We start from the raw sequence: 13,636 nt of genomic DNA, 5'->3' as shown, positions 1-13,636 counted from the left end.
GCTCACGACCACCTCTGGAGCTGAGGTTTTGTCGTGGCTGACCCAGCGCGTAGCTCTGGCCTGCACATGCTTGATGGTCCGACTAGGGAGACTACAAGGATATCCAGCCCGTCACCCAGCCGGATTTTGATAGCAGATCACAGGATCTATCATCTTGCGCAAAAAGCCATGTTTCTGCAGAAAAAAAGACGGACCAATGGGCCTGTCAGGGTTCCTAGGTCCTTCTCCTTCACTAGGCAAAATAAAAACTCATGACTGCATGGCAGGCTGGATGGTTGTTGCCTAAGGGACCGCCCCTTGGGCGGAACTGGAAAGTTCTGTGTTTTACATAACATGTAATGCCTAGTATTCTCCTAAAGGTGGCATAACAACCCAATGGCTAAGAGAGGAGCTGTGTCTTTCGGTGAATATAAGAGAAATGTACATTCTGTACATCTCGAATGCATGCACATTTCATCATGCTTTGTCTCTTTAAGATACTGAAAGTACAAAAAAAGGCGAACCTGCCACTAGTCCAATGTTCTCATAATTTTTTGTGCTGTGCTGAAAAACTAAGCAGTGATATCAACCCTGCCCAGTTCACCAGTTCTATAGTTCATCTGGACTACAGAAAACCTCCTCCATACTATGGAGATGAAGAAAAGCAGAGTTGTTCTGTAGTACACACACTTCCTGTTTTTGTTTGGCAATGCTGCTGCTCCATGCTTACAGTTCCCTAGGACAGGAATTGTGTTACTAGCAACATCACCGGGTGAAAATAAAGGAGGGGGGGGGGGGGGGGGCGGGGATGTAAAGAAAATGTATGCAGCCACCACATCTATGGACTTTTTAAAATCATATACAGTACAGACCAAAAGTTTGGACACACCTTCTCATTCAAAGAGTTTTCTTTATTTTCATGACTATGAAAATTGTAGATTCACACTGAAGGCATCAAAACTATGAATTAACACATGTCCAATTATATACTGAACAAAAAAGTGTGAAACAACTGAAAATATGTCTTATATTCTAGGTTCTTCAAAGTAGTCACCTTTTGCTTTGATTACTGCTCCGCACACTCTTGGCATTCTGTTGATGAGCTTCAAGAGGTAGTCACCTGAAATGGCTTTCCAACAGTCTTGAAGGAGTTCCCAGAGATGCTTAGCACTCGTTGGCCCTTTTGCCTTCACTCTGCTGTCCAGCACACCCCAAACCATCTCGATTGGGTTCAGGTCCGGTGACTGTGGAGGCCAGGTCCTCTGGCGCAGCACCCCATCACTCTCCTTCTTGGTCAAATAGCCCTTACACAGCCTGGAAGTGTGTTTGGGCTCATTGTCCTATTTGAAAAATAAATGATGGTATAATATAATAAACGCAAACCGGATGGAATAGCATGCCGCTGCAAGATGCTGTGGTAGTCATGCTGGTTCAGTATGCCTTCAATTTTGAATAAATCCCCAACAGTGTCACCAGCAAAGCACCCTAACACCATCACACCTCCTCCATGCTTCACGCTGGGAACCAGGCATGCAGAGTCCATCCGTTCACCTCTTCTGCGTCGCACAAAGACACGGTGGTTGGAACCAAAGATCTCAAACTTGTACTCATCAGACCAAAGCACAGATTTCCACTGGTCTAATGTCCATTCCTTGTGTTCTTTAGCCCAAACAAGTCTCTTCTGCTTGTTGCCTGTCCTCAGCAGTGGTTTCCTAGCAGCTATTTTACTATGAAGGCCTGATTCACACAGTCTCCTCTTAACAGTTGTTCTAGAGATGTCTGCTGCTAGAACTCTGTGTGGCATTGACCTGTTCTCTAATCTGAGCTGCTGTTAACCTGCGATTTCTGAGGCTGGTGACTCGGATGAACTTATCGTCCGCAGCAGAGGTGACTCTTGGTCTTCCTTTCCTGGGGCGGTCGTCATGTGAGACAGTTTCTTTGTAGTGCTTGATGGTTTTTGCCACTGCACTTGGGGACATTTTTAAAGTTTTACCCAATTGTTCGGACTGACTGACCTTCATTTCTTAAAGTACTGATGGCCACTCGTTTTTCTTTACTTAGCTGCTTTTTTCTTGCCATAATACAAAGTCTAACAGTCTATTCAGTAGGACTATCAGCTGTGTACTGTATCCACCTCCTGCACAACACAACTGATGGTCCCAACCCCATTTATAAGGCTTGAAATCCCACTTATTAAACCTGACAGGGCACACCTGTGAAGTGAAAACCATTTCGGGTGACTACCTCTTGAAGCTCATCAACAGAATGCCAAGAGTGTGCGGAGCAGTAATCAAAGCAAAGGGTGGCTACTTTGAAGAACTTAGAATATAAGACAAATTTTCAGTTATTTCACACTTTTTTGTTCAGTATATAATTGGACATGTGTTAATTCATAGTTGTGATGCCTTCAGTGTGAATCTACAATTTTCATAGTCATGAAAATAAAGAAAATTCTTTGAATGAGAAGGTGTGTCCAAACTTTTGGTCTGTACTGTACATTTTAATTGTGGCTTTTGGGTTTAGATACAATTAACAATTTGGTCTGCAGATGAGTCGAAACGTTAACATGTATTGTTAATAGGTCTCATGTTACATTGGGTTTTTGAATTGGTCTGTAATACATAGTATTTTGCATTTGGTTGTATTAGGTCTACGTATACTCTTGGTAGATCAGTGGATTGAAACTGGTGGAACCATGAGGGCTGCTATCAAATTGGTGGAAGAACAAGGTGGAGTTGTTGCAGGTAAGAGATAGAATAAGTATTACTACTACTTACAGTGGGGGAAATAAGTATTTGATCCCCTGCAGATTTTGTAAGTTTGCCCACATACAAAGAAATGAAGGGTCTATAATTTTTATCATAGGTGTATTTTAAATGATAGAATAGAATATCAACCAAAAATCCAGAAAAAAACGCATACAACAAATGCTATAAATTAAGTTGCAGTTCAGTGAGTGAAATAAGTATTTGATCCCCAAGCAAAACATGACTGAGTTCTTGGTGGAGAAACCCTTATTGGCAAGCAAAGAGGTAAGACGTTTCTTGCAGTTGGTGACCAGGTTTGCACACATCTGAAGAGAGATTTTGGTCCACTCTTTTTTACAGATATTCTCTAAATCTTTAAGGTTTCTTGGCTTTTGCTTGGCAACTCAAAGTTTCAGCTCCCTCCATACATTTTCTATAGGAGTAAGGTCTAGAGACTGGCATGGTGGCTCTGTGACCTTAATGTGCTCCTTCTTGAGCCACTCCTTTGTTGCCTTGGTGCTATATTGTCATGTGAAAGACCCATCCACGACTCATCTTCAGTGTTCTGGCTGAGGGAAGAAGGTTCTCATCCAATATTTTACAATACATGGCCCCGTCCATTGGCCCCTCAATGCAACAAAGTTGGCCTGTACCTTTAACAGAGAAACAGCCTCAAAGCATCATGTTTCCACCTCTGTGCTGGACTGTAGGGATGGTGTTCTTAGGCTCATAGTCAGCATTCTTCTCCCTCCAAACACAGCGAGTCGAGTCAATGCCAAAGACCTCATTTTTGGTCTCATCTGACCACAGCACTTTCTCCCAATCCTTCTCTGAATAATTTAGATGTTTATTGGCATGACTGCACATGCCAATGAACAAGGGGGACTTGCCGTGTTTGCTGACTATGACCCTAAGAACACCATTCCTACAGTCAAGCACTGAGGTGGAAACATTATGCTTTGGGGCTGTTTTCTGCTAAAGGTACAAACCGACTTTGATGCATTGAGGGGTCAATGGACAGGGCCATCTATTGTAAAATATTGGATGAGAACCTTCTTCACTCAGCCAGAACACTGAAGATGAGTCGTGGTTGGGTCCCCAGCATGACAATGACCCAAAACATACCACCAAGGCAATATAGGAGTGGCTCAAGAAGAAGCACATTAAGGTCATGGAGTGGCCTAGCTAGTCTCCAGACCTTAATCCTATAGAAAATGTATGGAGGGAGATGAAAGTTTGACTTGCCGAGCAACAGCCAAGAAACCCAAAGAATTTAGAGAAGATCTGTAAAGAAAAGTTGACCAAAATCCCTCCTGAGATGTGTGCAAACCTGGTCACCAACTACAAGGAACGTCTTATCTCTTTTGTTACCAATAAGGGTTTCTCAACCAAGTACTAAGTCGTGTTTTGATTGGGGATCAAATACTTACTCACTGAACTGAAACCTATTTTATAGCATTTGTTTTATGTTTTTTTTTCTGGATTGTTGGTTGATATTCTGCCTCTATCATATAAAATACATCTATGATAAAAACCCTCCATTTCTTTGGAAGTGAGCAAACTTACAAAATCTGCAGGGGATCAAATCCCTATTTCCCCCACTGTACAAAAATGTGACTCTTAAAAAAAAAAAAAAAAAAAAAAAAAAAAGGAAAAGGTATTATTTCCTGGATAATACCAAAGTAGAGTTTGTAAGTTTGACTAATGCCATGGAAACAGGCTTTGTACACGGTCTTAGTACAAAGGGCTTGTTCTTGATGGGCTCTTACAGTGAATTTTCAGTAATCACATGATTTACTACTGGAATGTTGTTTTATGAACATTTTTCACATTAATGTTATGTCCTATTTCCTTTGCATTACATATGCAGATTGTTGGATTCATCCTTCTGCATATATTTATTTTTCACTGCTGTCACTCAGCTTTCCATGATCAAATCTAACCCACTGCAAGGTTCAGGGCTAATTTACCTATGGTGCAGTGACAGGTGCTTTACTTCATTTTAAACCAACTGCAAGGACACACAGAAAACAATTGTTTCCTGTGTGTCCCACTCACACTGCAACGCAGCCTGGAGCTGTGCTGCAGCATGCTGCGATAAAATGCAGAAATGCTGTATTTTACCACAGCGCACAGTACAGGATTGCATGTCACTGACATGAATGAAGTGTACTTTTGTGCACCTCAAATAAAGTTTGTACAATACAAAAAAAAAAAAAAGAAAGAAATAAAGCTGTGTGATGCCCTGAATTGAGCAGACAACTGCCGGAGCACTTTACCTCCATTCCTGAGTGAATAGAGTCAAATGCTAGTTTAGGTCTAATGCCGCGTACACACGACCTTTTGACAGAAAAGGTCAGATGAAACGAGTCCATCAGACAATTCGATCGTGTGTGGGCTCCATTGGACCTTTGCTTGCCAAAAATCCGGCGGACTTTAGAAATAGAACTCCGCCGGACCCAGTTCCTATCGAGAAATCCATTTGTGTGAATGCTAATCCGACGGACAAACACCGACGCTAGGGCAGCTATTGGCTACGGGCTTTGAACTTCCTTATTCTAGTCCGGTCATACATCATCACGTTCAAATCCATCTGACTTTGGTGTAATTGTGTGTGTCCAAGTCCGTTCATTTGGAAAGTCCGCCGGAACTCTGCCGAAATTCCGTCGGGAAAACCGTTGAACCTAGTCCTTCTAAGCCCCCGTACACACGGTCGGAGAATCTGTCGGAATGTGTCCTATCGGACCATGTTGTCGGATAATCCGATTGTGTGTGGTATGCATCGGACTGTTTCCGTCGGAATATCCATCGGACCAAATTTTCCAACTTGTTGGAAATATATTCCGACAAACTGGTCCGATAGGACATACTCCAATCATGTGTAGAGAATTCTGATCGGACAAAGTGCCACGCATGCTCAGATCAAATTCCTACAGCAAAGCTATTGGCTACTAGCCTGAATGTAGTCCCATCGTAACGAAATTACGTCATCACGCTCTGAAAGATCGGATTTTTCGACAACTTTGTCTGACCGTGTGTATGCAACAGTTTCGGACACAATCCGACGGACAAAATCCGATGGATTTGGTTGGCTAAAAGTCCGGTCGTGTGTACATGGCATAATGGGCTGGAAAAAGCACTTTTACTTCACCACTCCCACAGGCACGCTCCTCGCTACTAGACCAGTACCTACAGTCTCTTCTCCTGTACACTCTGGCAGTGTAGGCACTCTGACTTAAAGCGACATCACTTTTAAAAAAAAAAACAAATGTAACCACTTGCTAACTGGTGTGTGTGTGCGTATAATATATAATGCCAGTATGGAGGCCTGAATTTATGGGAGGAGTCTGGGGGGTATTTAAGCAGACCACTCACCTGTGGTCTTTGTTGGTTCCAGTGCGCTATTCGTTACGTCACCAGGCCCACTCTTCCCAGCTCACTTCATGTTCGTGAGTCTGTTTTCCCAAATTCAGTGTTGCGGTTGCTCAGTTCGTGTTTCTTTTCGATCAAGTTTTTCTCGCTGTCGCAGGTAGTATTCGTAACTATTTCTCATATCAAGCATAGTTCTTTTTGATTCGTTATGTTCCCCGTTTCATATTTACGGCCTTCGCAGTGGAAGTTACGAATTGTTCATATGTCTCCATACGCAGTCTTTACATTTGAACTTCATACCAACCACGAGATTAATTTCTTACACCGCACATGGCCAGTCCCAGGCCTTTCATTTTGCTAAACCATTTTCTGCACTCTACAACCGATTCGTATTGGACTCATTTCATACATCTTACAACCGATTAGTATCAGATTGATTTCATACACTCTCAGGCACGGTTACAATCATTCATGATCACAGTTCATTTCTACATACTCAATTTTCTGCTATCCTTATTTTTGCCTGCCAAAAAGGCTACTTTCTTGCAAAATCCGGCCACATATCATTTCTCCAGTGGCACACAATCTGGCCACTCATCGTCTCCAGTGGTATACAATCGAGCTACTCACCGTTTTTCTGTCTGTTGTTTCTCCTTTAAGTCAGTTGAGTTCAGGTTCCATCCTGCACTATGTTGGATGTTATTTCTTCAGATAAAAAAAAAAAACATACAGGGATCGCACCTTCACCAGGGCCAGTCGCATAGCAGGGGTGGGACAGGTCGTTTTAACAGGTTAAAAAAAAAAAATTACTTTTATATCACCCTTACTACGGGTTCCCGAATGACTGAGGTTTTTTGACCTCAACCTGGACTTCACTACTAGGGCACCAGTCAGGTGTGTAGTACACAGGTTCCTCTCTCACATTATTCTGCAGCACCCTTTCACTAAACGTTTACTTCACATACACGATTTTGGCTGCTCATTGGGGGCGTTAGTTACTGTCACAAATTTCTTTGCATTTCACTCTGTTTTCGAAAGGCGACCCTTTCACCTATGCAGACATGGTCGCCAAACAACTCAGCTTGTTGATAGTGCCCCAGTACGCCCTGGGGCTCTGGTCCACATGTTTGTGCTCAGCACAGACAGGCACCCAAGCTATCGGTAACCTGGCCAGTCACCTCCTGGCTCACCTCTATTGCCGTGCACTCTTTTTTTTTTTTTTTTTTTTTTTAACTTTCCACTCAACAGCGTTTCCATGCTTCAGAATGCAAACCGGCTTCTTAACTGCCCCTGTCGTTCCTTTTCCTGTCCTTCTCATTTTCCTCGTATCAAATTTTTCTGTATGCAACTCCGCTCACTATCCTACTCTAGGCTGGAAAAAAAAAAAAAAAGATCTCAGCTTTCCAGCCGAGGCGGCGCCATTTGTTTGAATTTGTCATAGAGACTCTGGGAACCATCTAGTCCGCTGGAGATCTCTATGGTCACCATCCAGGGCCGGCGGATCCATTCTCCGACTCACTGATTGCAGCGGTGAGTCGGTAGAAGCACCGGAGGGTGGGGGGCGGACGACATCCTCTCTCGCCACCCGTAAGAACGATCAAGCGGCGGAGCAGCCGCTATGATCATTCTTATGGTGTAGGGAAACTAAAAGATTATATCTGAATGATACCTGTAGCTGCAGGCATCATTCAGATATCCCCGCTCAAAGTCAAGGACGTCATACGATGGCCAGCGGGCGGGACGTAACTCAACACATCCTGAATAGGCCGAGTAGATGTCCTATGGTTGGGGTTTTACCTCTCCGCACACCCCACTCCCTCACTGGCTGTCTTCCTGATACATGGGTCCAGATCAGGATTCCACACTGGCCTCATTACCTTACTCCCACTGGACTCACAAGTGCAGGAATCTCCTGTCAGCCGCCATCGATGAACAGGCTATAGACGGTCTATTACAGGCCGAACTGAACCAAGGGTTCATCATCGGCTCCTTCACACAGTCACCCTTCACGACCAGGACAGTCAGCCCTATTGGGCTTGTCAAGGGCAAGTTCTCAAATAAACTTTGCTTAGTGTATGACTTGTCTGTGCCTCATTCTTCCCCCATCCCAAGTCTAAACTCCCTAATTCCTTCTGAGAAATTCTCCCCGAAGTACGCATCAATTGACCTAGTTATTCAGGCATTAACATAGGTACAGGTGCATGGCTGTCTAAAGCCGCGTACACACAGGCGGACTGTATGGCCTACTTAGTCCGTCATACAATCCGACGGACAGTCCGTCCTACTTTCGAATGAACGGACTTGACCACACACGGATGCACAAACAGTCCGTCGAAAGCTTGCGCGATGACGTGTACAGCACGTACGACGGGACTAGAAATAGGAAGTCCAATACACAGCAATGCAACCTTTCGCCGTGTAAATCCTTTCTGAGCATGCGCCATTCTTAGTCCGTCGAACTAGCCTACTGACGAGCGGATTGTCCGCTGAAACCAAAGTATGACGGACAGTATTTCGAAAAATCCGAAATACTTAGTACGCCAGACTGCACGCTAAAAAAGTCCGCTGAAGCCCACACACGAGCGGACTGTCCGCTGAAATGTTTCGACGGACTAAGTAGGCCATACAGTCCGCCCGAGTGTACGCGGCCTAAAGCAGACATTTTGGATGTGTTCAAACTTCTGCCCATGGAGCCAGCCCTCTGGCAGTGGCACGGTATCAAATGGAGAGATTCATAATACTTTGCCACCAAGTTGAATTTTGGCTCTAAAAGCAGCCCATGCTCGATATCTTCGTCCATTCCCTTACTTAGATTCTTTTGCACCAGGCCCAGTGCCAGATGGTCATTTGTTATCTGGATGACTTTCTGCTCATCGAACAGCCTGGCATGTCCCCTTTAGACCTGGACAGACTAAGAGTGGTGTTCGCAATCTCAATGTGCCCATAGCTGAACAGAAAAGTGCATGGCCCAGCACACTCCATCACCTTTCTAGGCATCTTGCATGACACTTGATCTCCCAACAAACTAGCCCAAATCAGGTCGGTCATTCACAACTTTACCCTTTTGCAAGAGTGTACTAAAAGACAGACACAATATTTGTTAGGGATGCTCAATTTTCCCTCAGGGGCTGTCTTTCATTTCACGTCTCTTGGTTTTCCTCTCTCCAGGTACAATATCCTGATCAAATTATCAGGCTGGACCCAGCAGCGATAGCTGATTTACCAATGTGGGATCAGTTCCTTACAAGTTGTAAGGGCATATGTATGTTCATCCCGTCAGCATCAGCTCTGTCACCTCACGTAGTTATGGATGCCGCAGCCTCTACAGGTTTCACTGCAATTTTTGGCCATCACTGGTTTGCAGGGCCCTGGCATCCAGAAATTCTTTTAATCCCTGGTTTTACTCAGTCATCATCACTGTTCGAACTGTATCCCATTGTGGCAGCGGCTCAGGTCTGGGGCCATACCTGGACAGGACAAACGGTGGTCTACGGCCGAAAATTATAAACAAGGGTACATCCAAGTCGCTCCCCATCACCATGTCCTTCCTACGCAGGCTGTTGAAGCTGTCCCTGCATCACCAATTTAATGTTCACTGCATGTATATTCCGGGAAAGTGCAATGTTGCAGCAAACGCACTGTCCCGTTTCAACGTAATTTCATTCTTTCAGCAGAAACCTGGAACCGACCCAACAACTACTCCTATCCCAACTTGGTCTCAGCTCATGATGGATTAAAGCCATATCTTCTCAACGCCACCCAGCTCATTAGTCAGTCATTGTCTCGCAAAACATTGAAGGCCTAGCACACTGCTTGGAATGCCTACTGCAGGTTTCTAGCTTTGTGCCCCGGAGCAACGTCAGGTGACATTAAGCACGTCCTGACCTTCATATTGTATTGCCACATGCAGCTGGCTCTATCTCATAACACCGTCGGGCTATACTTCGTCGGTATCCAGCATTTTTTTGTCCTTACAGGACCCTGGGAAGCCACCCTTAGTCGCAACCCATACAGTGAAATCCATCCTATGCTGCATCCAGAAACAGCAGCCTGTAAACAACTGTAAACGCTTATCCATCACAATTGCCATCTTTAGTGGCACCGGCAGCCAGATAGGTGGTGCAGATACCACCTGGCTCGCTTTTGAGACCTTTTCGTTTTTCACCTCGTAGTTTACAAATCCAAAAAGCCAGCCCCGGGATCAACATCAAGCTCTTTCAAACTAACAACATCTGATGCCCTGTAGAAATACTCAACCAGTTACTATCTCGCCTACCCAGCAAATCGAACTCTAGCCTGTTGCTACATTGTCCGACAAGCCCCCTGAGTGGCAGCCAATTCATCAGGTACATTAGAATCCTACTGGTTAACCTAAGCCTTGACCCTGGCCTGCACTCCGGACACTCCTTCCGGCTCGGGACAGTCTCAACCGCATCTCAGCATGGAGTACAAGACTGTGTCATTAAGAAATTGGGCAGGTGGAAAACTGCCTGCTTCGCTCATTATATTCTGAACCCTTAGGTAGAAATGGCACAAGCCTTTACCAAACTTGCTCAATAAAAGTCATAAAACCAATAAAAGTTACTTCCATATACGTTTTTTTTTTTTTGCCCCATTTTCTTGGTATGCCGACCAGGGCACAGGTCGACTCAGGTCTATGTTTTAAGTCTTGTGGCGTGTTTATGTGGTTCATATCTGTCTCAGTCTTTATTAAATAAATGTAATATAAAAAAATACATATATATATATATATATATATATTATACACATATACATATAGTCATTTTTAACCCACTGGTGCAGTTCCTGTATATAGGAAGAGAGAAGTCTTCTTCCTCTAATCGCACCAGATTCTCTGAGCTGGAGAATCTGGGAAGGAGATATTTCAGCGTAACGGCCAGTGAGCTGATTTCAGATCCCACTTTCATAAACTGGACGTTTAGGACAGAATGGTTGTGTGCTGTGTTGAAAAGCCAAGAACATGTTCTCTGCTCCTCCTCTCAGCTAAGTAATCCGGTACACACCAGAGATCAGCTGTGATCCTGCGGATCATAGCTGATCTGTTTCATAAACGGACACCACAACCCTTCTTGTGAGGGGGCAGTCCCAGTGCCAAGAAGGATTTTTACTTTCCTAGGAGATAAACCTAAAACAATGAAAGACAGTCAGACCCGACTGGTACAGTTACATTGAGAGAGACGAATAGTAAACCGTATGTACAAAATTATAGGTGCACAATGTGCTGCAGTTTTCCTCAATCAGCTCCTCTCTTTTTTTTCTTTTTTTTTTTATTATTATTAAAGCAAACATGCAGTCATTTTAAACATGGATAGTGTCAATGTTATGTAATATTATTGAGCCTATATTTCACTTACATTTTCTTGCCAAGCATCTCTTCCTTAAAGGAGAAGTAAAGCTAAAGCTTGGTGCCTGTACTTCTCCTGTGAATCACAGAAGTGTCGCTTGTTTTGCACTCCTTTGACCCATTTTCAGCAGAGAGCGGACTGAAGTCTGCTCTCTGTTGATGTCACGGATGTCACCCGGCTCAGGCTCTCAGCGAGCCACTGAGAGCCTGAGTTGGCCGCCCCCTCCACAAACCAGAGGGGGCAGAGCAGAGAGAGTGGCTGACGTTCTGCAGCTCTCTGCACAGGGAGCTGTCAGAACCGAGCGATCGGCTGTGTTCGATCGCTCAGTTCTTAGTGCCAGGGGACAGATGCAGCATCAAACCGATGACCCCCAACCCCTCCCCACCACTGGAAAAACACAATGGCTCTGCGGCCTTTCTTTCAACCTAGCGATGTGATGGACTCTTTCATTTGCATTCCTTTGTATATGAAGCAGAGGTGATACATCTCACCCTGTGTTTTGTTATGGTCTTTATCTTCCTTTTGCACATACCTTGCTAAAAAAAAGTCAGTCTCATTTTCAATGGATGTAAATCTGATTTTGATGCAATGTAATTGATAATTGTCCCTCACTGTGTCTTTGATGTCATTTTTTTTCAGGTGTTGCTACCATTTGTATTGAAGACAGTGAAGGAGGCAGATGGGTGAAAGAAAATTACAAATGTTCCGATTGTGTTCCTGATGACCTCAGAAGCCAGTTCAATGGGCATTTTCTGGACAGTTTTAATGCCTTTATCAGCCAGCATCTGAAAAATTAATGATCTGTCCATTACTGGACATAGCAGAAGGAAAGCTTAATCTAGCATATCTGAGATGAGCAGATCTTTTCATAGAATGTGAACGCAATCTAGATTACAATGAATATTATATACCGGTATGTTATAATACATGTAAATCTATGCTATGATGTCAAAGCTGCAGCCTATTCTCCCAATGCACTCAGTCCTAACTGAAAAGATTATGGATTTCAAAGAGAACCAGTTATGTTTGAAGCTAATAATCATACCTACTGGGTAGAGAGCGCCATGAGGAGATGTTAGTCTTTTCAGCACTAGGTGCTGTGTACTGAAAATGTTAGTGAGAACCAGAATAATAAAAAATCGTTGATCCCGTGCTTAGGTGGTAAATAGAGGTAAACAAAAAGGCTGCTGCCTACCCCCGAAACTCCACTAAGTGAAGTAATGGTAAGGAATAGACAGGGGAGGGGATAAATGGCGCTGCCAGCAGTGAGAAAATGTATATAGCGCCTTGCAAAAGTATTCACCCCCTTGGCTTTTTACTTATTTTGTTACATTACAGCCTTTAGTTCAATGTTTTTTAATCTGAATTATTTGTGATGGATCAGAACACAATAGTCTAAGTTGGTGAAGTAAAATTAGAAAAATATATACATGAAACTATTTTTCAGAAATAAAAAATTGATAATTGGCATGTGCGTATGTATTCACCCTCTTTGTTTTAAAGCCCATAAAAAGCACTAGTGCAACCAATTACCTTCAGAAGTCACATAATTAATGAAATGATGTCCACCTGTGTGCAATGTAAGTGTCACATGATCTGTCATTACATATACACACCTTTTTGAAAGGCCCCAGAGGCTGCAACACCTAAGGAAGAGGCACCACTAAGCAAACAATGCCATGAAGACCAAGGAACTCTCCAAACAAGTAAGGGACAATGTTGTTGAGAAGTACAAGTCAGGGTTAGGTTATAACAAAAATATATTTCCAAATCTTTGATGATCCCTAGGAGCACCATCAAATCTATCATAACCAAATGGAAAGAACATGGCACAACAGCAAACCTGCCAAGAGATGGCCGCACACCAAATCTCATGCACCGGGCAAGGAGGGCATTAATCAGAGGGGCCTAAAGTAACCCTGGAGGAGCTGCAGAGTTCCACAGCAGAGACTGGAGTATCTGCACATAAGATGACAATAAGCCGTACACTCCATAGAGTTGGGCTATATGGCAGAGTGGCCAGAAGAAAGCCATTACTTTCAGTAAAAAATAAAATGGAACGTTTTGAGTTTGCGAAAAGGCATGTGGGAGACTCCCAAAATGAATGGAGGAAGGTGCTCTGGTCTGATGAGACTAAAATGTAACTTTTTGGCCAAAGAAAACGCTATGTCT

The 13,636-nt window shown here is 43.7% G+C and overlaps 1 protein-coding gene across 1 annotated transcript in view; it reads left to right on the top strand.

The window, feature by feature from the left end:
- Positions 1–12,932, top strand: part of LOC143982044 (adenine phosphoribosyltransferase-like) — a 66,054-nt gene extending 53,122 nt beyond the window's left edge. The window contains 2 exon segments of the mRNA XM_077480411.1: positions 2,628–2,723; positions 12,104–12,932. Coding sequence (XP_077336537.1) covers positions 2,628–2,723; positions 12,104–12,261 — 254 coding nt within the window. The 3' untranslated portion in view covers positions 12,262–12,932.
- The last annotated feature ends 704 nt before the right edge of the window (positions 12,933–13,636 follow it).

This window comes from Lithobates pipiens, unplaced genomic scaffold, assembly GCF_037356315.1.
Source record: "Lithobates pipiens isolate NorthernLeopardFrog02 unplaced genomic scaffold, aLitPip1_a1.2 Scaffold_16, whole genome shotgun sequence".
NCBI lineage: Eukaryota > Metazoa > Chordata > Amphibia > Anura > Ranidae > Lithobates > Lithobates pipiens.
This window is presented reverse-complemented; position numbering and strand designations above follow the sequence as displayed.